Below are 25,409 nucleotides of genomic sequence, written 5' to 3'. Positions count from 1 at the left end.
CGTCACTTACATAATATACCCAGTGTTCATCACAAGTGCCTTCCTTAGTATTCATCACTTACTAGCCCTCCTTATCTTTTTACACTTGACCTTACATGTCTCCTTCTCTTTAGTTGGGATGGAAAGTCTTTGCAGCATTTTTACCCACATCTCAATGACTGGAATTGTGTGGCTTGATTGTTTCCGGGGGTGCTGAGAATTTGAGTATTTTAACTTTTATAGGGCAAGAGAAAGAGAGGTAGGGAGGGTGAAACCCACAATATCTGCCAGAGCCCCTCATTTCTCCCTTCTTACCTCCCTACTTATTTTCTTCACAGATATGTATTTGTCTTCTTTTAACCCTCCTCTAGGATACATGCTCTATGAGTGCGGGGATAGCATCTAATTCTTTTTTTTTTTTTTTTTTATGGCATGCCCAATAAAACTGACTTATTTTTTGAGTCAATAAATTAACTTCTGTGGCCAGGGACAGTGAAGACTCTGATCTAGGCACTGTCTCTGCTTTCCTAGAATAAAAAAAAATCTTTTTTAGAGTGGCAGGTAGCCAGTGGGATTTCATTCTAGCACTTAGCTCACCATATGATCCCTAATAGGCACTAAAAGTAATTTTTAAAAATCTCAGTTAATTGGATTTCATTTATTCAACTCCTACTATTTCTAAGATACTAAATAGAATTCTTGGACATTGATTACCAGAGACGCATCTTTATATTCTACAGTAGAAGGACAAACATAAAATGTACTACAGACCAGCAGCAACAAGTTAAATCATGTGAAAATCCCTAGCATCTTGCGTGAAACTAAGTTGGTACTCATTTTTATTTTTTAAAAGAATTTGAGCATATCGGTGGATGTCTAGACAATATATTATTTCAGTCAGATACTGAGGCAGTCAGCACTGAACATATTTGCATGAGAAAATATTTTTCCATTTAACATTTTTGGGCACATGTCCCACCCTTTCAGTAGGTTTAATGGAGAAAAGTGAAAACAGTTCTAAGATAAATTAAAGCAATATTTGTTGAGTGACCGTACATGCTAGGCCCCATGCTAGGTGCATGATCTCTGCTCTATCTTGTATAATTACAATCCTAGGACAGAGGTATTGTCTTCATTTTTGTAGATAGGAACAAATGAGGTTTTGAGGGATTAAGAATTTTGCCTGTGGTGAATACTTGTATTTGAATTCAGATATGCCCAGATGTAGATCATATGCTTTGGAATCGTTATTGTACATGTGTGGAACTGGTTATATCCAGAGAAGATATAAGCCAGAAATACCCTTAATAACACAGGGCTTTAGATAATCCTGTGGACAGAAGCATAATATTGCATGTGGGGCCACTCTGCCTTGGTTCTTACTGAATAGCTGTGTCATCCAGTACCATGATACTGATAGACGGCATTCTTGCCAAGTAAGAAATTCAAATCACTAAAATGTTTAAAAGTGAAAGGGCTGAGCTTCGGGAACTAGGCAAAAAACCATGTCCTCCTCTTGGAACTTTCTGTATCCCAAGGATTTGAGCAACCCAAATCTGTTGATCTTTAGGATATAGTCTGACACTGAATTTGAGCTGGGCTCCTGAGTGAATGTTTTCTGTCAGCAGGAAGCCCCAGAGCATGAACACTGGTGTCTCATGATAACAAGCATAGTCCCTAATGATGTGACTGCAGATAGCCTCCAGCAAGGTCTGTTCTGAGCCTCATTAGACACCTTGTTCCACTCAGGGCTTTAGTATCTGTTTTTTCCTCATTCTGGGTTTTGTGTGACACTGGTTCAAGTGCTTGTTCTAGTCAAGTCCCAAAATTTAGACGGGTCTCTCTGCCCTAAGACTTTAGTCTCTGCTCCACCTGTCCTCCAGCCCCCATGTAAACACAGATTTCTTTCATCAGTACCACGCAGGATCTGCAGAGCCTCTGACTGGCAGAGACCAAGGATGCTCGGACCCCACAGGACCTCTCTAGGCCAGTGCTCGTTTTATGGGTCTTCTGTGATTGATAGTATCTTCAAATCAGTTTGACTTCTGGGAGGTGACAACAGCAATTGGCAACGATTACTGCTTATTGATTCATCTTTTATTCTTGGCTCTCATCAAGGATTTCCATTGAGTAGCTTTGTAGATGAAATGTATTTGAAATTCAACATTATGTAAATGTCTGTTGAATTTCCAACACCAATGGTAGGTATTATTTTCTCTATTAGTAATTAGAAACTTAGAGCTGGAAAGATTTCTGCTTATTCTTAACATTATCTTGGGGTCATATGCCTCTTTGAGAATTCAGTGACAGCTATGGGATTCTCTTCCCAGAAAAATAATGGTGTGTGTGTGTGTGTGTGTGTGTGTGTGTGAGAGAGAGAGAGAGAGAGAGAGAGAGAGAGAGAGAGAGTCAGAGAGAGAGAGAGATTTGTACATAGTTTGTTGTTGTTCACAGATTGTCTAAAACTTGTTCATGGACCCCAGGATAAGAATCTCCCAGTCTAACCTTCTCATTATATAGTTAAGGCCCAACTAAATGAAGTGACTTACCCAGGGTTAAGTGAGATAACCTGAACTAGGAACTGATCACACCAATAAATGTGTGTGGTGTATCAACGTCACCCAATTAATACTATTTCCATCCCTCCTGCTCCCCACCCCTACCATCATAGTCATTTTAGTAGCTAAAATGATTTGGACTGTTTGAGTTTATCCTATGGTCAACTATGTTTAATAATGCTGATTATAATAATAGTGCCTAGCTTTTGTAAAACGTGTACCAGAAACTTACTTTTCTCATTGGACTCTCACAACTTCCTGAAATAGAAGTGAGGATGTGTTATAACCTCCATTTTACATGTAAGAAGATCGAGACCCAAGCAAGCTGTTCATGGCCAAGTGAGAAGTGAATTGCTGCTCTTCGTGTACCATGAATTCCATTTCGGGGAGCTGGGCTTGCATAGAAACTTCTTGTTTAAAACAAGCCATAGGCAAGGACACAAAGATCCTTGAATTAATGCCCAGACCAGTGTTTCTCCAGCCTTACTGTACATCAGAGTCACCTGGGAAACTCCTCAAAAAATACCCAAAGATACGGACACAGTTAGTGTGGGGAGAGGCCCAGACATCGGCGCCTTTTGGAAACTCCCAAGTGACTTTAATGTGTAACAGCCAAGGGTGAGAACTATCACCCAGACTCCATAAAAGATGGATATAATGCTTTATAATTCCTTCATGTGGTTAGATAAGGGGCTGCCGTGATTTTCACGCCTCAAATTCAAAGGAAGACAGTGTTCCGTAGTTTGTTTTCGCAATACGCCGCGAAGGCATTTGGATGGTGTACTTTGGGCATTGAGGTATTGCCTTGCAGTGTATCAGTTACAAGCACATTTGGAAATGGATTAGCTCCACTTGATATCAGAATTTGCCCAAAGCAAAACAAGCCAAGAAGCAGTCCCCAAACCTCAGTTAACGCTTTTTCGAGCACTTATTCCTCATGCTGTCTTCTTAGCTGCTTCGAATCATTACAGCGGTGCCGTATGGCATCCAAGAAACCCAGCTTCCCCTCCCTGTCAGGCTAAAACACGGCTCTTGTTGCATGTCCCATACCTAGGGTGGAATTTCAGGATGGGGCTTTAGCCCCATTTGATGGCAAGGATGCCAGTGAACAGCTGTGGCCTTTTACCATGGGAAGATTCTGCTGTGTTTTGCTCTCTGTGAGCAGTAGAGGCTTTTTGAAAGAAAAGGAAAATATATTGCACACTGTCCCAAGGAAAGGTTAAGGTGGTGGAGGTTAATTTCTTTTTAATTCAAATATACTTTGAGTCTTTAGTTTTAAAAGATGGATGTTTCTCTGCTCAGGAGAAAATGTTTACTTCCCCACCCCACCCCCCCTTTTCTTCACCTAGAAGAGCCACCCAGATTTGGCAGAAGTGTGTGCTGAGGAGAAGTTCACAAAGCAGGGTTTTTGAATGGGGCTCTTTTGCTGGGGTGGAGAAAGCCAGAGATCTGCATAAGGAGGGCCCACAGAGCCCCTCTGCACCTCAAAGGAAAAGGCGGCCTTTGTCATGTCTACGTGTGACCAGCTGTATTACCACAGTGGGATCATGGTACCCTAACTAAACTGTGTTCTGGGTGGGGTGGCCACCTGCCCATACCCACAGCTGGGGTTGAGGAGGTCAAACTCCACTTCACAGAGCCAGAGTGATCGGGACCAGGCACACACCGTATCTTTGTCATGATCGTCTCCTACCTTAGCTAGCTAAGGAAGAAGCAGAGTGACCAGGGGTCCCCATTTCTGTGTATGCCGGAATCCTGGGCTACAGGCCCATGTGTGGAACACAACTTACCTGTCTCAGACCCTGTGGAGAGTTTGAAGTCATTCTTGTCAGGGGCTTCTGATCTTGTGGAAATAGGATATATACAGAGAAATTGCTGGAAAAAAATACGTTTTCCGTATATATTCCCTCAGCACATACCTCAGTGACATATGGTTCCCAAACCTTTATTTCTGGTTGGGTGGCCTGAACTTTCATTTCTAAAGGTTCTAGAATGAGGCTGTTTTCAGGAAGCTGGTGATGAAATCTCTGGAAGGCTATGACCTCGTCAGCTGGTGGGGGGATGCCCTCAAGGACTTGTACCTGGTCCTTGCTACTGCGTATGGAGTTGAATTATGTACAGAGAGAGTGAGGTTGTTTCTACCATGGCCTCCGTGAGCAAAAATGATCTCTTTCTTCCCTCTGGTTCCTTGGGGGCAGGGAACCAAGGCAGAGGAAGTGTTTAAAATAGGAGTCCTGTGTTTGGTCTCCGCCCTCCAGCCTTAAAAAACAAACCAACAAACACCTTGTTCTAGCAAACTCTGCTTTGGTACACCACACGGCTCATTGCAGGGACTTTATGAAAGACAGAAGGAATATGACCAAACTGGCCACGGCCATCTGGAACGCTTTCCTGGACCATTTCTGAATGCTCAGAATCCAAGTCCATTTTCCAGGGTTAACCTATAAATTAATCACTTTCTTGCATAAAGACTTAGCAGAGGAGTTTAGTCCGGGCTCAGAATCCAGTAGTTTAGCATTAGAGTAAAGACGCACAGGGGTAGGAGCTGGCACAAGAGCGTAGACCATGAAATGTAATGTAATGTCTAGTATGTTCTTTAGAGATAAGAGGAGGAAGGAACCCATTTTTGTTGGGCATCATGCTGGGCACAGTGATAATTGCTTCATATGTATCATCTCTCTGATCTTTGTCACATCCCTATAAGCTGGAGATTAGCTATGTTTTATAGCTGACACTGTCAGAGTTTGTGTCCTAGCCTCTGGTTGTGCAAGAAAATGGCAGAGCCAAAAACCAAACTAACCCAGGTCTGTTTGGTTCCAGAACCCCAGGTCTTTCCATTATATCATGGTGCCTTTCTTTCTTTTTTTTTTTTTTTCCTTCTAGGTTTTTTTTTTAACTTTTTTTTTTAATATATGAAATTTATTGTTTCCATGCAACACCCAGTGCTCATCCCAAAAGATGCCCTCTTCAATACCCATCACCCACCCTCCCCGCCCTCCCACCCCCCATCAACCCCCAGTTTGTTCTCAGTTTTTAAGAGTCTCTTATGCTTTGGCTGTCTCCCACTCTAACTCTTTTTATCATGGTGCCTTTCACATGTGTTGAGATTATTTTACTTTTCTGGTGTTCAACTTCTCCAACTGGCTAATCTTGGCAAAGGCTGTTGCCTCCTCTGCCAGGCATTAGGTGTTTCTCCAGGGATGGAGATACTAGAGGGAACCCCAGTCTTCAAATCCAGACAGTTCTATTATGAGCCAGAGTATAACACGCAGGCCATGCCTCCTGTTTATTGCTAGACCATGGGAGGCGGGAGGCAGGGGGGCTTTACTCCCAAACTTTAGCCAAATCAGCGTGGAACCTCCCTAGATCCTTCAGCACAAGTTCCTAAACTGAGACAGTCCTGAGCAGGCTGACTGGCACCCCTTCCCCTGGCCCACAGATTGCTTGGTCCCATCTATAGCCCCAGGGACTGGTAGAATAAGGAAGACATTCTAGAGTAGAAACCAGAAGCATAGTTCCCTTCCTTGGGGGTGGTCAGCTCCCATTAGCCGTGACAAAGAAGGTCTAAGGTTACTTAGTCCAGATAACACATGCAAAAAGAGGTTGTCCATCTAAGTCCTCCTTATAACCCTTTTACTTTTCCCACCAAAACACTACCAACTAGATGGCAACCTGTGTTGTCTCTGCAAAGTACACACACACACACACACACACACACACACGCACGCACAATTTTGTTCTTAGCTCAGATCATAGCAGCACCACCTTGGAGTTAGAATAAAAAGAATGAGACTGTAGGTCACTCTTCAAGGTTAGACAATGCCCCCAAGACACTACAGGCCACCCCCTAGGAGTGAAACAATGTATTATTGCATTTGTGGAAACAAAGTTGTAATGTAATTATTTGCCTGATGAATAATCTTAGTGTGTACTGCCTCTCATTTAGTAATCTGTCTTCTAAAACCTTTCTATCAATTTTGCTTTTTAGCACAATCCAGAAAAAAAACATAATAATTTCTGGGTGTAAGTGCCTAATAGTTAAAAAAAAAAAAATCCTAAGGGCAAACAGCTAATTGGGTAAAAGTTTCCTGTGTAGGAAAGAATTTGGGGTCAGGGAGGAAGTCTGACCTTCTGGAGCCTCTTTCCTTTTAGCCATGAGCTCCCGTGGGAGTTAGTACATGTACTGAAAGTGTGTCTGCTGCTGCTGCAAGCCCCAGTTCACAGTTACGTGGAATTCTAAGGAACTTTCTGTACCTACAGTGTAAGCCAACTTTGTAAGAAGGGGGTAGGAGTGATAATTTGCATATCCCCTATGGTACGAAGGCTCCCGGATGACAGATTGCTTTCCTTCAGTAGTAAAGGAAGTCCAGGGGATCTTGTGGTTGTGATGTGTGTATGTCGCTTCTCTTCAGTGCCTGAACACTTCCTATAGCCTTGGGGAAACACCAGGTGAAGAGTGTGCTGTCTGTCCTCAGCACAAGCAGATCTTGGAAGTGGTCCCAGTGCAATCAAGAGCTGCATGTGGGAAAGTGACGAAGCCACTAGGGCAGGTCACAAATCCTCCATTGATCGTTATCCCCATCTCTGAAGGGAACCCCCCGGAAGGCAAATTTTTGTCCTAACTTTTGGAATCTAAGTTATGTGGAATGAACCCGAGTTCCCCATATCTCTCCCTCCTTTAATTCTTTCTTTTTTAGTTTATTTATTTATTTTGAGAGAGAGAGAGAGAGAGAGAGAGGGAAGAGAGCGCATGAGCGAGGAGGGGCAGAGAGAGAGAGAGAGAGGGAGAGAGAGAGAGAATCCCAGGCAGGCTCTGAGCCATCAGTGCAGAGGCAGATGGGGGGCTTGAACCACAAACCGTGAGATCATGACCTGAACTGAAATCAAGAGTCTGACACTTAACCGACTGAACCACCCAGGCGCCCCTCCCCCTCCAGTAAGGACACCATAGTCCCCCTTGACTGACCCCTCCCCTGCACACTGAGCAAAGTGGACGAAGGGCGAGCCTGCCTCTGAAGCTGACCTTTGGCCCATTTGGGCTGGAAGGGGGCAGATTCTGTGTGAAACCAGCCGACACTTTGAACTTCTCAATTTGAAACACACGTTCCCAAGTGCTGCTTTTTGTTGTTGTTGTTTTATTGCGAAGGTCATTCTTATACATGGTTGATTTTCCTTCAAGGCTAATAGCACAGTGTGTTCTTTGGGGACACCCCATAGCCAGCGGTATAGCTTACTGAAATGCATAAAGCTTAGAGGAAAACTCATTCTCTGGAGAGAGAATCCAGTGTTTGTCCAGGAACTGGATCTCTGCCTCCTCCTACACCACTCACTCTCCAGCCAGTTGCATATTTGGTGGAGAGATTTATGAGACTGAACATACAGCTGCATATCTTTTTTTTTTCCCCCAAGAACAATGTTCTGCTTTCAAGGCTATTATGCACTAACTACAGACACACAACTTACTGACTATGGCAGCATCTAAAACTCCCAAGTTTTATCCTTGCTGAATGTGAATATTTTTGTTTTTTAAAAAATTTTTTTTTTAACGTTTATTTATTTTTGAGACAGAGAGAGACAGAGCATGAACAGGGGAGGGGGAGAGAGAGAGGGAGACACAGAATCTGAAACAGGCTCCAGGCTCTGAGCTGTCAGCACAGAGCCCGACGCGGGGCTTGAACTCACGGACCGTGAGATCATGACCTGAGCCGAAGTCAGACACTTAACCGACCAAGCCACCCAGGTGCCCCTGAATGTGAATATTTTTGTAAACCTAAAGCATTCTATGGACGTAAGGAATTCATTCTGTAGAAGTAACTAGCAAATCTTGAGTCAGCTTACTGTAGTTTTGAAGCAACTGTGTTAAAGTGAACATCCTATGGATAGGACCAGGGATTCCTTAACTGAATTACGCACTCGATTTACCTTAAAATCATGCTGATTGTTTACGGTGGTTTCTGGATTCTCTGTTCTTGTGAGATTCTCTTAGATTGGGAAAAATCTCTCTTGACACCTTGTATTTATTTTTATTTTTCATATTTCATCTCAATAAATAATGCCAACTCAACGTCTACTTCTGTCCCCCAAACTAGAACCCAAAGTGGGCTTTCCTGGGTGTGTGCCATGCCGTGGTTAGTTTGTCTTCAACAATTTGCATTCATTGAGCTGTTTAGGGGGAGAGACTATGTGGGAAGAGGGAAAGAAAAGAAAACCCAATTATTTATTTAATGTTTCACTGATACTAAACACTGGGCTTAGTTCTTAATCAGATTTGATTCTCATCATAAACTTGATCCCCAGTTTACAGACGAGTAAAGGATAACTCAGAGAATTTGCAACTTGCCCAAAGTCACATGACTAGTAAACTAGGTAAGGTAAAACAATTTTACTGCATTATAGAGGAAATGAACGCATTATTTATGCGCATCTCAATTGATCACAAAATGAACTACTCGTGAAACTACTGGCCAGGAATTCTGAGACCACGGGTTAGTTGTCTACTTTTGAAATTGATATAAATTAATCATATTATAATCATAGTATTGAGACTTTATCTCTTTTGGTCCCTGCCTTGCTAAATGTTTTGTTATTTTGAGGGAAAGCCTGAAGCAGTCTTACCCTTCAATCCTTTCTACATCAAGAACACAAAGAAAACAAGAGAGAAAAGCTAGAGTGGCTTTCACATGAATGGAGTCATTTCAGGGATGCAAGTGTCTTGGTGAATACAGATTTCCGTGGCAGTAGGGAGACACTTATGTAATCACAGGTGTAGTGTTTCTTTCCAACCACACTCCCTCTTTGGATAACAATTGAGTAATTGTGATGGAACTCTTGCCGTACAAGGACTAGTGTGCAATTGCACAATGCCATGGGCACGCGAGTCATCTGTAAGGTGATCGTACATCTACCAGGACAGGCACAGCATAGGAATCAGAGGCAAAATTATTTAGTTGGTTTGGCTCCTTATCAAGAGAGAAGCTGGAGTCCAGCGTAGGTATTCACCCCAACCTGATCACACCCTGAAATGTGCTGAGTCCCTACCTCTGTCTTCCTGCCAGCTCTTATCGGACCTACGGTGATTTTTAGGACTTTTCCCCACTGCCCTCAATCCCAGAAATGACTTACCTGTGACTTATGAAGGCGTTGTTCAACTTCTTCATTAAGGATAATGTCCTTCATATATCCCTTCTTTATAAAGTCAAGGTACTATCTTTCTTGTAGGAAATGAATTCAGAGCAGCTACATGAACTCGGGATTGATCTCTTTTCTATGAACTGGGAAATGACAGAATTGAAATAAAATCTTTGCAAATGGATCTGATAAAGATCATTATAAGCAGAAGAAAATTCTGCTTTACCACCTCCTGGGGGACACCTAAGTTCCTTGACCCCAGGTAGGAGGTAATATGTACCTAAGGTAGGACTTCAGAGGTTGTCAGCATGTTCTGTGTGCTTGTACGTATGTGCTTTTTAATACAGAAGAGAAATAATTTCCCTAGGCTGTATGCTTCCTGGTGTTACTTGTAATGTGTGTTTATTTGCAAAACACAGTGTACCGTTGATGCTAATTCAAAGTCTGTTATAACTGAATACGTTACACAATTCCACCTGCATTTCTGAATCATTCTGTACATTTTTAGTAACAGGACATTGGAACTGCTGGAACCACAGCAGTTGTTGGGACCACTTAGGGAGAGATGACGTTTTTACGAACAGCCTGATTCCAAAAATACTCCCTTGAGTACAAGCATGATAAATGTTTGGAAGGCTTTTATTTCCCCCTCATCCTTCAAGGAAAAAAATGTTGAAGTAAATATCTACGTTCACATATCGTTCGGGGTTTTAAGGAAACAAAGAGAGTTATTCAGTGTTAACTGAGTGAAAACCTTCTTTCGAGGTTGGGGGAGCCTAAACATCAATATCACAGATGTCTGAGTGGACCTGGGCTGTTTAATTAGCAGTTACAGCGAAGAGAAAAAACATGTTTGTCTTCTACTCTTCTCTGCATTCCCCAAACTTGCATCTATACATTGTACTTTATAAACCTGTAAGTCAAATGGAGTTCAAATTCCAGATGTGGCACTTAGTTGTGTGACCTTGAGCAAATAATTTAACCTCTCTGAGACTCCATTTGTTTATAAGGATTGTATTGGTGATCGTGGGTGGCCAGTGACAGAAACCAGCTATCATACTAGAAGTTGACTATAAGGATATAAAGGATGTAAGGGAATGAAATGCAGGTCCAGAGAATCAAACTTGATCAAGGTAGCAACTAGGGCAGATCTGGGGATTTAAGCATCAGAGCAGATGAACTTTCTCTCCTGTGTGACTCAGCTCCAGCTTCAATGGTCCAGGAGAGAGAATTTGGTCATATTGGGGTCAGGTGACCCAATGGATAGGGGAGGACACTGTGATTGGCATTCCCATCCACATCACCTACAGCAGGGGAACATGATACTCGAAAAGTATTATCAAGTTTCTTTTGGCAGAATTGATACCTGGATGGCCTAAACCCAAAATATGTCACCTGTAGCTATTAGGAGAATTTTTTATAAAGTATGTGAAGTACTTAGATTGCTAGTTTGATTTAAAAAAAAAAAAAAAAGGATTTCGATAAATGACAGAACTTACTGAGAAGTTGCCTGCTTTGAAACTTACCTTGCCAGTAATAATCTCCTCCCAAACTAAATTGTAAGCTTTGTGAAGGCAAAGGCTCAGGTATTTAAATTTTTATTTCATTTAAGTTCTCCAGACACACTAGTTGGTACAAGATGTCTTAGAATTTCCCCCCATCACCCTATGACAGAAGATCTTCACATAATCTTGTGTTCTTAAGGGGTGCTCAGGTGACCGCACAGGTCAGAGGGTTAATCGGCTATGAATGATTCCTGGTGCCCTTGTTCTGTCCCCACTCCTGCCCTCCACTACTCTGGAGAGCATGTGGGGAGGCAGGGGATGAGATTGCCTTTATGCCTAGGGTAGCCCTGAATCAGCCTTCTTTTATAAAAGAACAAATCAGTCACAAACGTTGGTATTTTAAAAATGTGTGTGTGTGACTAAATGCTAAATTAAAGGTGATCCCTGGTGATGCACACATGTGCATGCGTGCATGAGCACACGCACAGACATACACACGCATCCCCAAAACAAAATGACCTTCTTCTAAACTTCAGTGCAGTTCAAGTCACCAAGGACGGAGGTTGATAACAGAACCAGTATAAAATTGTTTTGGTGCCCCTTGCCCCAGGCCCTTCCCCTTTCGGATTATAGGTTCCCCCGCCCCATCCTGGGGTTTAGCCAGTCCAATAACATGGGCTTTGACTGTTGTGTTGCCAGTGGTCCTTGCCCAGCGGGCCCTGATGGCTACCCTTTTTCTACCCCTAAACTCCTAGGCATAGGTCCTGAGCAGAGGCCACTGAATGCTCATCCCCCCAATCACACAGCCCCCGCCATTCAAGTTCTGTAGCCTCCAAGAGCCCCTGCAATCAGGAGGTCCAAAAGACTTCATCTTCGAACTGATCCTGCAGTCACCCTCTCCAGTCCACAGAGATCTCTGCACTGCTGATATCAGCCCCCTTTCCCTCCAGTTCTTCTTTTGAAGAACAGCGTTATTAAGATAGAATTTGCCTTCTTTGTCAAGTGTATATCTCACTTACTTTTGGTATATTCACAGAGTTATGCAACTATTTCCACAATCAATTTTAGAATATTTTCACCACACCTAAAAGAAACCCCGTGCTTTTTTAAAAATAAAATATTTATTTCTTGTCCACATTACACGAGGACTGCAAGTTGGTTACAGTTTGGGCTAGAAATCCCGTACTTATTAGCAGCCACTGCCATACCTGCCCCAGCCCCAAGCGACCACTAATCTACTTTCTGTCTCTGTGGGTTTGTCTATTCTGGACTTAGAATATAAATGGACTTACACAAGATGTGGTCTGCTGTGACTGACTTCTTTCACTTAGCATAATGATTCTGAGGTTCGTCCACGCCGTAGCATGTAACTGGTTCCATCTGATTGCTGAATAATATTCCATTATATGGATATACCAAATTTTATTTCTCTTTTCATTAGTTGGTGGACATTTGGCATCTTTCAGTTCTTGAAGCACTAAGTCCCCCTGTCTTCAGCTCTTTCCCTCTGGCCCCAGATCAGGGATTGCGGACTCAAATGTCTGTCTGCTAGGTGGAAGGAAAAGAGGAAGCGGTGAGGACACATGGCAGATGTGCCCATCTAGAGAACGTGTGCCCATCTAGTATGGGTAGCCCCTACTTGGCCATTGCCAAGTGGCCATTCTGACCTAGTGCTTTTGGAGCTGTAGGTTGCTCCAGAGAGGCTGGATTCTGGATTTTTATGGGGAAATTTCCTATGTTTTTAGTAGGAAACAAACAAACCTCATGGGAGAGAGACGGAATACAATTCTGCTTGAGACTAAATGCTAAATTAAAGGTGATCCCTGGTGATACAGAGACACATCTCACCTTCAGGAGCCCATGAAGAGTTAGCTGGAGTGTGGGCTCACCTGGAAACTACTGCCTTCTCACTTGGCAACACAAAACAGCTATTCATCCTTTTGGAGGAAAGAAGGACCCAGGTCTAAAATCAGTACTCTGGATCGGGAGGGAGTGGAATTTCTCTCGTTCTTTGGCTCATCGGTAGTCCGGGGCAGGAAAAACAAAGCACCACTAATGTCAACATTAAATTAGTGCTCGGTCGCCCTGCAAATTACTTGTGGCCTACTTCAGGATGGATTATAACCTGCGGGCATGACTTTGATTATGATTATGACTTCAACCATGGTTGAGAACTGCTGATCCTGCACAAGATGTGCCCTGAAGCCATAAGGACAGATTTATGGAACTGGGAAGGAAAAAACAGTAATGGTGTGGTCTCCTCATATACAAAGATGCCGTGGTAATATATGTCGGGGTGTGGAAAATACTGAGGTGCGTGACAACAGCAAGTGTTTATTGAAGAAATAACCACTCTGCTTGCCACAGTCCATTTTCCATTTTGTTTTGCATGTGACTACAAAGGGAGTGGGTATTTAAAAAAATTTTGTCTTTAAGTTTACTTATTTATTTTGAGAGAGACAGAGACAGTGTGAGTGGGGGAGGGGCAGAGAGAGAGGAGGAGAGAGAGAATCCCAAGCAGGCTCTGTGCCATTAGAGCAGAGCTGGACACGGGGCTCAAACCCACGAGCTATGAGATCCTGACCTGAGCGGAAACCACGAGTCGGACGCTTAACCCACTGAGTCACCCAGGTGCCCCAGAAGTCGGTATTTTTAAAGGGAAAGAAGTGAATAGAAACCAGCAGTCTAGTGCCTGACATTGGCAAAGAGGTTTTAACTTCATTACCTAATTTGAGCCTGTGGGGATAAGCGTTTTTACCTAACCCTGTTTTATAAATTGAGACATGATAGAGGAGAAATGACATGATTAAGGCCATCAAACAAAGGAGCCAAAGACTTACATCCTTATCATTAGGTTCCAAATCCCCTATCTTTTCCATAAATATATAGCTGCCCTTCTAATACTTTCCAATTTTGGTTTAAGTAACAGGTATAGATATTTTTACACCTAATAATATAGTGTTTTAAGGGCTCCTGTGTGGCTCAGTTGGTTGAGCATCCGACTCTTGATTTTGGCTCAGGTCATGATCCCAGGGTTGTGGGATCAAGCCCCATGTCAGGCCCCATGCTGAGCATGGAGCCTGCTTAGGATTCTCTGCCTCTGTCTCTGTCTCTGTCTCTGTCTCTCTCTCTCCTGCCCCTCTTCCCCACTCATGCTCTCTCTGTCTAAAATAAAACATAATAATAAAAATAAAAATAGTGTTTTATTGTATATTTATTTTACATATTTTATTTTATTGATATATTTTAGATATAAAATATTTACTATAATTTATATTATATTAATAGTGTTTGAGTTTATATTGTTATTACCCACTCAGAAAGGAAATGGGGATTTTCAAAATGTTTTAATATTTTTTATTCTTTGAGTTATCAACATTAAATTAACTAATTAATAAATAATGGGGATCAGGTGTGCATCTCATTTACCCAGGCATTGTAAAGAAATTTGATGATAATAACAGATATGGGAGACATTAATCAGTCTCAGCCAGTCTCCTTTCCTTTCCCTCTCCTCACCTTCTCTCCTTTCTTTCCTCCTTTTTATTTTCTTATTTTCCCAGTCAGTGAGGTGATAATTTATAAGAAGCAAGAAGTCCTTCAGACTCAAGAAAAATTGTGCTTTTTTGCTTAATGCATTTATACATTCAATTCATTCAACAGTGAATATTTATAAAGTTACTACATTGGTTTCCTATTGCTGCTGTAACAAATTAACACAAACTTGGCAGCATAAAACAAAGAAATTTTATTGCCTTAGTTCTGGAGGCAGCAGTCTACAGGTGTCACAGGTCTGCATTCCTTCTGGGGCTTCAAAGGGGAGAAGCCACTGCCTTGCCTTTTTCAGCTAATAGAGGCCACTTGCATTCCTTGGCTCCTGGCCCCTTCCTCTTTTCTCTCCAACTTCTTGCTTCTCTTGTGCCTTTACTTTCATGTCTCCCTCTCATAAAGAACCTTGCGGTTACCTTGGGCCCACCTGAATAACTCAGGATAATCTCCTGATGTTAAAATCAGCTGATTAGCAACCCGTTCTATCTGTAACCCTAACTCCCCATTGCCGCGTAAACTATGCACAGGTTCTAGGGATGAGGACATAGACTTCCTTGAGGACTGGGGATATTGTATCTACTGTATACCGAGTACCATATGGACTTATATTCTGTTGGATTCAGTTTTGCTAATTAGATGTACTTATCACTGACAGCTGGAGATCTGTGTGTCCATTTTTCTGTTGGAGTGCTCATATGTCCAATGTCTGCCTCTTCAGACACACAACAGATATACCATCATGCCCAGCATCTGATGTCACTACTAACCTCAAGAGAAGTACCTCCATTTGAGGCTGTGCCTGTGGATCACTATCAAGCTCACCACGACATATCCAGAGAGGCCTCTCATTACTGAATGATGCTTTTTATTAGAATTCTCTCTCCTATCACAGGTTAACTAATACTGAGTGTAAAAGTTGATCTTTGTTGGTCTCATCCACTTTCACAAGGATGGGAAACAGGGTGATGTGTGGAATTTAGCATCTCAATGGGACACCTTGGCAAGTGAAAGGAGGCATTATTAATATTCATGCAGGGGGCACCTAGGTGGCTCAGTCAGTTGAGCATACGACTTTGGCTCAGGTCATGATCTCATAGTTTGTGAGTTCAGCGCAGAGCCTGCTTTAGATCCTCTGTCCCCTCTCTTTCTGCCCCTTCCCTGCTTGCACTCTCTCTCTCTCAAAAATAAATAAAACATTAAAAAAACATAATCACGCAGGAACAGTTGGTGTAAAAGAGGACTATCTTGGGAATAGTGGGCCATAGGGTCTCCCTAAATATTGAGCCCAAATGAATAGCAGCCATAAACACTGACTGTAAAAGCGTATTGCATACTCCGTTGGTTCAGAGCACTGCGATACAAGCTTGATGTCCTTTGCTTCGTTTAATTCTTACAACAATCTTATAAGGTAGGCATTATTATTATTATTATTATTATTAATCCCTAGTTTGGAGTTGAGGGAAACAAAGCTCAGAAATTTAAATACCTAGCTTAAGCTAGTAAGTTGTTAAGTTAGGATTTAAACCTAATTTTGTAAAACACTAAGCCAAATGCTTTTTTCTATTATCCTGCCTTCCAGAAAAAGTATAGATTCTTGGAAATTGTTGTTGCCAGCTGGGTAAGGTTGGGTATTTTAAGAGAGGTTAGATATTAGAGATACACAGTGCCTTTATTAGAGGTCTACGAAAAACCAGGAGCTATAATAGATACTTTTTCTTTGTCTTTCCTTTAGGTCTGTCAGTTTGTTGTCTCTGTAAATGGGCTCAATGTGCTGCATGTAGACTACCGGACGGTGAGCAATCTGATTCTGACGGGTCCTCGGACGATCGTCATGGAAGTCATGGAAGAGTTAGAATGCTGAGCAGGTGGACATCCTGGCCCTTAAGTGGCCTGAGGATGATCAAAGCCAGGACAACACAAAGCAATGCAATGACAAGACTTCCATACAAATGGATGGTTTTGGACACACAAATTTTTTCTCCATACATACACATCTTGATTTGAGTTTCGTACCCTGTTTGAATGTGGAAGAACCGGGTAGATCATCTTTAAAACAAAACAAAACAAAACAATTTATGTCAGTATAGAAAAAACATTGAGAAATGGAATTTTCTTACATAGTAGAATTGCCTTACTTGATTTCCATATGTAGGTCTCACCTGTTGTTTTTTTAATCTTAGTTTGCAGAAAGTTGTTGAAATGCTTCTCTGTCCAAAATAGCAATGTGCTAAAATCCCCTCCTAGGAATCAATAGAGTAGTTATTACAGATTTTAAATGGTTCTTTTACCAAAATGATCATGGAACTGTTTATTAAAGGATCTGAATCTCACCAACCTTCAAATAATGCAGCATCCAAAGGAATATTACCTGTTAACTAGCATTTTGAAGAAGGTTCTAAAGCACTCAAGTGCTTAAAAGCCATTGAAAAAATGGCTTTTTCTTAATTCCTGCCTTTAGTATCAACTTGTAACATATGATCTCAATTATGGCATTAGTTAGAAAACAAAAACCACGTGATAATATGGGTGAGAGAAATAGGGAGATAATACTTACAATTTTGTGCTCTGACTTCTTTCTGACCCTAAATAATTTTGTTCTGTCAATCAGCTACAGAAGCCTTCTAGAGTTAATCCAGAATATGTTGAATGTCAAAACAGAGGAATTTGTATATATACATATCAAGCCTCTGGCAAGATTTCACTTTGAAGTTGTCCCTTTTTAAGTGAAGTGTTCTAGGACTTGGCCCATATGTGATAAAACTTGAAATTAAATTGCTTCATTGGCCTGAATTTTTACTAGCTTTCTAGCATGACATATTCTAGGGACATAACATGTCTTGCTTATTTGGTGGGATTATTTTTCACCCAAACATCGTCTTGCATTGTAATTTTTCAACTCACTGTATATACGCACATTTCTTCTTTTGTTTTAGAAAAGAATGCATTTGGGAATTTGGTGTGTAGAGGAAATTCCTCAAAGTGCCAAATTAGGTAGTCAGGGAACGCAAAATTCCATTCTGAACAACCAGGTTTCTTTCTTATCACGTATTCACAAAATAAAGTATGAATGCTGTACCTCGGCCATTCTTTTTGCGATAGGTTATCATAACGTATTGGTACTGGTAGGATGGACATGCCATACTGAAGATGTTACATGTGTATGTTTCTGGTAATCCAATTTATCTGATCTGTAGCGTTAGTCAGAGAGCAGGATTTTGAAGTAACATAAAAGGTCTAACAATAGTCCCGTCGATCTATGTTTGGGAACTAGTATCGTCCGTGTGTGTGTATGTGTGTTTATACTGTATGCCAGGCTTTGTGCTACGGCACTTAACATATGTGATCTCTTTGAATCTTCATCAAACCCTGCAAGATAGGTATTATCACCCTCATTTTTCAAATGTGGAAACTAAGTCTGAGCAAACTTAAAAACAGTTTCTATGTTCACACAGCTGCAAGAACTCGTAAGATTCAAACGTGGGCTTATTCAATGCTAACGCCCGTGTTACTGTCCCTCCCCGAGCGTCTCCCCATTTAGGGACCTAATGTTGTGGGCTTCTTTTATATCCAGTGCTGTGCTAAAACTATACGTCACTTATTCCTCCTGACCTGTGAGGTCAATATCGTCATTTTCTCCATTTTACATCTGAGGAAAGGACTCATAGACAGCTTAGTCATGTACCTAAGGCCACACAGCTAATAAATGGGAGACCTTATGGTTCAGCTTTAAAAGTTTTTATAACATCTTTAAAAGATGAGTCTTAAACGCTTTCTGTGACCAAGGGTTCGTTAAGTGACAAAAGAGGAAGAATGGCTTCTTCTTGCCAGCCATCTGTACTTTGTACTCACGTCCCAGTGTGCATCATCTCAGGCCCTGGCATACACCATCCCTTCCCTTTAACCAGTCTAAGCACCAGAGAAGCATCTGCCTGTCTGTCTTCCACACAGCCTCCTTCCTGCAGGTAGACTTTCTTTGATTCGGAGAGTGTTATTGATATCTTTGGTCAAATGAATACTGAGGGAAGGAGAGAAGGAAAGAAAGGGAGGAACTATTTCTCCCTTTGGCTCTCATAGCCTTCAGTTTAAAGGCCAAATGACGGATAATTCAACCGAAGGCCAAGAGAGCTTTACCTTAGCTGTTCTTCAGCCCATTTTTGACATCCTTACAATGTGATTAAAGTGAATGATCCCATTCCTGTAGGGGCACTAGTTAGCTCCCTCCAGCCTTTGCACAATTTCTCCTCTCCGAAATATTATTTCACCTTCTTTGCCTGGGAAAATCTGTCTAATTAACTCCCCTTAGATATTATCTTCTCTGAGAAACCTTTGCCCGCTCCGTAGTTCTGGGATTGACTCCCCTTCTCTAAATTCCCATGGACCCTTATGCATCAACACCCTCTAATTACAGCATTGGTATTTGCTTTGAGGTGGTCCATCATGTGTCTGTCTCCCTAACTGCACTCTGAGTATCTGCAGAATGTTCCCTTCCCCTAGCCTAGTTTGTGACACAGTAGTGTATCAGCTATCCACACTGCCCAACAAACCACCCGCAAACACGGCTTATAACACTCTATGTGCTCATGATCCTGTGGATTGGCAGTTTGGGCAGAGCTCTGCTGGGATGGCCAGCCATTACTCAGTGTGATGCTGGTTGGGTTCCCACAAACATTTGTGGTTTGGGATGGCCCAGCGCATGTGTCTTGCAGCTGGCTGAGGTGCCTCCATTCTACCCATGTGGCCTTTCCCCACAGCTGCCCAGCCATCCACATTAGGCCTCATGAGCTCAAAGAAGGTGAAAATGAAAACTGTGGGACCTTTTGTGGACTCGCCTGGAAAGTCACAGTGTTACTTCTGTAGCATGTTGTTGGTCAAAGCAAGTTCGCAAAACTAGCTCTGAGTCAAGAGGTGGGAAATAGATCTACCTTTAATGGGAGGAGCTGCAGAGAATTTGTGGCTACTTTTAATCCACCAAGAGTAGGCACTCCCCATTCATGGAATAAAGGACCTAAGAAGTTACCTAGTTATTGAAAGGCGAGACGCAAATAACTGACCAAACACTGGGTAGAAGTTTGATAGGAAGTTGTGAAGAAAGCCCAGTGCCTAATGAAAACTTCAAAGTTGGAAAGTCCTGAAATGATAGTGCCTCACGGAGCCACGGACAGCAGTTTAATCTTCTGCTGATGGGGAAATTGCAGTATGGAATGATCAGGGCCACGCCCAACTCATGAGGCTTGTTGAGGCTGGAGCCTGGGCTAGACATCAGTCTTCTGCCCTCCCATGACATGTCCTTTACAAGATAGCTTTCTGTGGTGGATGCAAGTATGGCGAAGCTAGGCCTTTGGCTCTGGGGTATTCATAAAATGCAAGGGGCACCATGTACCCATGAAGGTGAAGGGTATACATTTTAACTGACTCAGGCCTTGGGTTGTTAAATCGTATCATTAAAAAAAGTATTTTGTGTGATATTTTAACAGATGAATTGCTTTAAAATTTAGGAACTTCGTTCCTGAATATAACACCAAGAATTATTCTAAATTAACAGTAAACAATATTTCTAAGAGCTTTTATTTCCTGTGTGTGTGTGTGTGTGTGTGTGTGTGTGTGTGTGTGTGTGTTTATCAGTGTGTGTGGCTTCACTCACTGAGAATCCCTGAAATGGCTTTCTTTGTTCCCAGAGAAAACACTTTGATTTTTCAGGTGTTTGTGTAATGTGTTCATGTTTCTGTGATGGAGGTGGAAATCTTTTTTGTTTCCTCGTTAGCATAATATGTGCTATCAGTGCAAATTTGAAAGCCATGTTTGTTATTTCTGCTGTAGAGAGAAAAATGCAGTTGCCTTTTGGGTTGGTCCTATTGTGTGGTGTTTTATTATTAATCTCTGATAAATAATTGCATAAACTGATAGGGGGACTAGTTGAGTAATGATGGGTGACAGGAAGAAGATATCCACGTTTGAGTAGATGAGATGCAGTCAGCTTCATATCATCTTATAAAAGGTGAATGCACTGGGGTGGTGGCAATTAGCAACTAAAAATCATTGCTTTCAGTTCAAAGTGGAGTCTCACATTTCCAAATACTCTTTTCAAATATTTGTGACAATAACCTACTTTCAAGACCCATTTTAAACTGACATTAACTATTCTCTCCTGTTGAGTATTAATCCTGTTTCATTTTTGATCAGCATAACTCTGGAATGTTTCAGTTTTGCCAACTGGTTAGAGTCCATTGATACCATTGTTTTAGCCATTTATGGTAGGATTTCAGGTGTCATATGCTTTTCCTCAGTTCAACACCAAAAGGACAAATCTACAGCGTACCAAAATGAAATTCATCATCAAAGTTACCTATGATATTGTTAAATGCATTAATATATGTACTTAATATATATGTTTATTTTTAAATTAGGTTGAATTTATGTTTTCCTTTCTTAAGAATTATAGCAGAATACTTAAAATTGAAATATGAAAATAGATTGTATAGAGTGAAATAAATGTTAAATTTTTAAAACAATGACTTTACGTTTATAGCATTTCCTGTCTTTTAGCACAAATTAGCCACTTTTTATCCTAAGAAAGGGTTGCATTATAAAGTTGCTCTACTATTAACCTATCAGAGAAAACACATGGGACTCATATCTACTTCTCTAATGTAGCCAAAAGTGCCATTTGTAACACTACTTAATGATGGATGTTTTCTGAAGCTCTTTTGCCTGAAAAAAGTGCATTAAAAAGCTTTTTCCGTACTCTATTCGATTTGGAATCATTTTCTGCCTGGTATTTCATCCTGGTATTGCTGAGTATTATGGAATAGTCTATATGGAAAAATGTTATATAGTTATTTACTACTCTGGGAGAATGTTAGTTCTTTTTCTATTTTCAACTAATTAGGAAATGGATTACATAATTCAGTATGTGTAAGGGCAGGGTAAAATATGAGGGTAAATGATTATTTGGATTGCACTCAATATTAACCAAAAGAACTTTACATTTTTCTCTCGTGTATTCCTTCCTTCCTTCCTTCCTTCCTTCCTTCCTTCCTTCCTTCCTTCCTTTAAGGAATCTTGCTGAAACTATGTTTTATTAAACACTGAATATAGGCCCTGGGTATACAAAACTGAGTAGGTATGACCTTGAATCCAGCTCATCCTTTGAGTCACTTTTAGGCCTGCCTCCTAAAAGTGTTCTCTCCATGGAGGGGCGGGGGATATGAAATCATGGTGTTAAAGCAGATGGTTTCATGTGCGAGAAACCACCATCTGACCCAAGAACCAGAACACTGACAATAACTTACATTTAACTGTATCTTCCTTCACAACCATGTCCCCCACTTGCCCTTACTCAAGGTAACCACAGTGGTGAGTGTTGAGTTTACCATTCTCTTGTTCTTGATAATTGTTAAGATTTTTTTTAATGAACTTTATTAAAAGAGCGTCAAGTTTTATATAATATTCTGAGATTTACATGTTTTCATTCAGGATTATATTACTAAGATTCTTCTAGATTTTTTTGTGTGTGGTCATAATTAATTCGTTTTTCACAGCTTCATAAATTTCTAGGGCAAAAGTTGTCTATTTTCTTGTCGTTAGGCATTTGGTTTGTTTCCACTGCTGTCGTCATCATCACTAATGGGGCTGTTATGAACATTCTTCCACCATCTCCTGGGAATAGTGAAGGAGTTTATCTTAGGTATTTACTTGGGAGAAGAACTGCTTAGTCATGGGAAACATGAGTGCTGACTTTACCAGATCACATCTAACTAGTTCCCGAAGTGGTGAACAGATGTACACTCCCATCCAAAATATCAAAGTGGTATGTGTTGTCAATATCTTCTCCAACACTTGATATTCAGAGACGTAATTTTTGTCAAATAAATGCCTATTTGGTCAATGACAATGAGAGTCTGAATTTGCTGCAAAGCTCATAAATAAATTTAAAGCACAGAAAATACAATTAGTAGTTTGTAATCCTAACTTACTATATCAATGTCTTCATGATGCCCAGATGTCTTGAAACTTTTTATACTTTAACAACTCTGTGATTCTGATGAAGCAAGGATTATTGGAAGTTTGTAAGACATACTTAAGAACATCTAACAAATAATTATTAAGCACCTACTATGGGTCTGTCTCTAAGTCTTTGGCAAACAACTATAAATAAGACAGGTCCTCATCCATACGAAGTTTACATATTCTTGGGAGCCACAGACAATAAGTAAGTTACATAAAGAAAATAGTTCATTTTTGGGGCACCTGGGTGGCTCAGTCGGTTGAGCATCTGACTTTGGCTCATGTCATGATCTCGCTGTCTGTGAGTTCAAGCCCCGCGTCGGGCTCTGTGCTGACAGCTCAGAGCCTGGAGCCTGCTTTGGATTCTGTGTCTCCCCTTTCTCCCTGCCCCTCCCCCGCTCCTGCTCTGTCTCTCTCTCTGTCAAAAACAAATAAACATTAAAAAAAATTAAAGAAAAAAAAGAAACTAGTTCATTTTAGATAAGGGTAAGTGCTAAGAATTAACTGAAACCAGATGGGGTAATGGTAAATGACTAGGATTCCAACGATGTAGTCAGTAAAAACCATGTTACTCCATTCCAGTGAGGCACCAGTCACGTTACAGTCTATGCGAACAGTGCCCTCTGAAGTTAGGCAGTGCAACAGCCCTTTAAAAAAGCCTCTGCAAACCTCTTTCCAAACCTGACTTGAGTTAATACCTGAAGGATGGGATTGAGCCAGCCTTAGGGAAATCTGGAAGAAGAGTATTGCCGGCAGAGGAAACAGAGAGTCCAAAGATACTAAGGCTAGAAAGGTCAGAGGGGTTAAGAGCATGGGATCTGGAGACATACAGACCTAGATTCAGATTCCAATTCTCAGGCTTGAGGGCCCGTTCAGTTGCTCAACCTTTGTAGGTATCAGTTTCCTTATCTCTATAATGGAGATTACAGCACTGACTCCATTTGACCACTGTGAGGATTAAATGGAATAATGCGTGTAAAATCTTATCCTGGTGCCTGATCCAGAATAAGTAAGCAATAATTGGATGCTTCTCTTTCTTTTCTGCCCACAAAACAGGAAAGAAAATGAACTCTGGAGAAGTTATGACTTGCCCCAAACTCATGCCAACTAAGGTATACATGGGACTGGAACCCAGGCCCCAGAATATTCAGTCAGTGCTCTTCTCAGTGCATCTTTCTTTTCTTTTCAAGATTTTATTTTAAGTAATCTCTCCAATGTGGGGCTCAAATCATCCAATGTGGGGCTCAAATTTACAACCCCAAGATCAAGAGTCAAAGGCTCCACCAACTGAGCCAGCCAGGCACCCCTGGTGCATCTTTTTGTGTCCTGGTTTTCTCATTTTTAAGTGATATAATCATCTTAGAAAGCTATCGTGAAGATTAATTAGTAATATATTTGAAGGTCTTAGTACAGTGCCTGGTACATAGTACTTTAAACATAACTATTGATAGCTATGGCTATTATTATTATTATTATTACCATGTCATGCTAATTATCAGTCATGTTGAAAGACCCACACTAATTCATAAGATTGTCTATACATAGATATCTTCATCACTAACCATATGCATTTTAGTTGTTTTTGTCATAAACGAGATAACAGAAGGGTTAGAAAACATACATGAGGGGCGCCTAGGTGGCTCAGTTAGTTAAGCATCTGACTTCGGCTCAGGTCATGATCTCACAGCTTGTGGGTTCGAACCCAGTGTCGAGCTCTGTGCTGAGAGCTCAGAGCTGGAGCTGCTTCGGATTCTGTGTTTCCCTCTTTCTCTGCCCCTCTCCCGCTCACATTCTGTCTGTCTGTCTCTCTTTCAAAAATAAACGTTAAAAATTTTTAAGAAAAAAATACATGATCATCACTACATTCAATTGAGTACATTAAAAGAAGTCACCCACTCTGTAACTTTTTTTGTTTTTTGAGAAAGAGAGAGAGCACACGTGCTGGGGGTGGGGGGAGGGGAGCAGAGGGAGGGAGAGAGAGAGTATCTTAAGCAAGCTCCAAGGTCAGTGAGGAGTCCAACTTGGAGCTTGATCCCAAGACTGCGAGATCATGACCTGAGATGAAATCAAGAGTTGAACACTCAAGAGACTGAGCCACCCAGGTGCCCCTGTCACTTTTCCTCTGCTCCTCAGGTACTGAGGAGCAAGGAGATTCACAGGTTGTGTAGAAAACATAGCTCTAGATTCGTGGCTGTAAGTTGGGAGAGAGCAAAAATCATTTCACTTTGGATCTTTACTCAGCCACCTCACTTTGAAACGAAAAATGTAAATAACTTACCAAACACAATCTTTAAAACTCAAGATCTCATATAAAGTAATTTCACAGAACTGCATATTATCTCTTTACTACCTGATGCATTTCCCGGCGGTCTTATAGCCTGTTAGGAAAACAATGGATGTAGTCAGCTGTCCCAAGGCAAACTTTATTTCAGGGTTATACCGGTAACTTAGTCTTGATTATAAAGAAGTTGCAAATGTTTCCTGGGCAAACCTTAATGGAGACATCATTCTGTTTCTCTTCTGTGGGCAGCTTCTGGAGTCCAGAGGCTTAGGAGAGTCATGCTGGAATTATGTAAGCGAAACCACCACTCTGGGCTTCTCTTAGCACCAGCTCTCCGCAGGCAGTGGAGGCACAGGCTGCTGCTTGCCTGCTGTATCTGACGAACGCACTGGAGCAAAAGAAAGG

The 25,409-nt window shown here is 41.4% G+C and overlaps 1 protein-coding gene across 2 annotated transcripts in view; it reads left to right on the top strand.

The window, feature by feature from the left end:
• The window catches only part of DEPTOR (DEP domain containing MTOR interacting protein), a 169,638-nt gene that overhangs the window by 113,385 nt on the left and 30,844 nt on the right, over positions 1-25,409 (top strand). The window contains exon 9 of one of the 2 annotated variants that reach the window (XM_049632970.1): positions 16,452-17,190. The exons of the other annotated variant lie outside the window; for it this stretch is intronic. Coding sequence (XP_049488927.1) covers positions 16,452-16,580 — 129 coding nt within the window. The 3' untranslated portion in view covers positions 16,581-17,190. Of the gene's footprint in view, positions 1-16,451; positions 17,191-25,409 lie in introns of those variants that run through there. 2 annotated transcript variants of the gene reach the window in all.

This window comes from Panthera uncia, chromosome F2, assembly GCF_023721935.1.
Source record: "Panthera uncia isolate 11264 chromosome F2, Puncia_PCG_1.0, whole genome shotgun sequence".
NCBI classification, from domain to species: domain Eukaryota; kingdom Metazoa; phylum Chordata; class Mammalia; order Carnivora; family Felidae; genus Panthera; species Panthera uncia.
The sequence above is the reverse complement of the archived record's forward strand: the minus strand, read 5'-3'. Positions and strand labels throughout refer to the sequence as shown.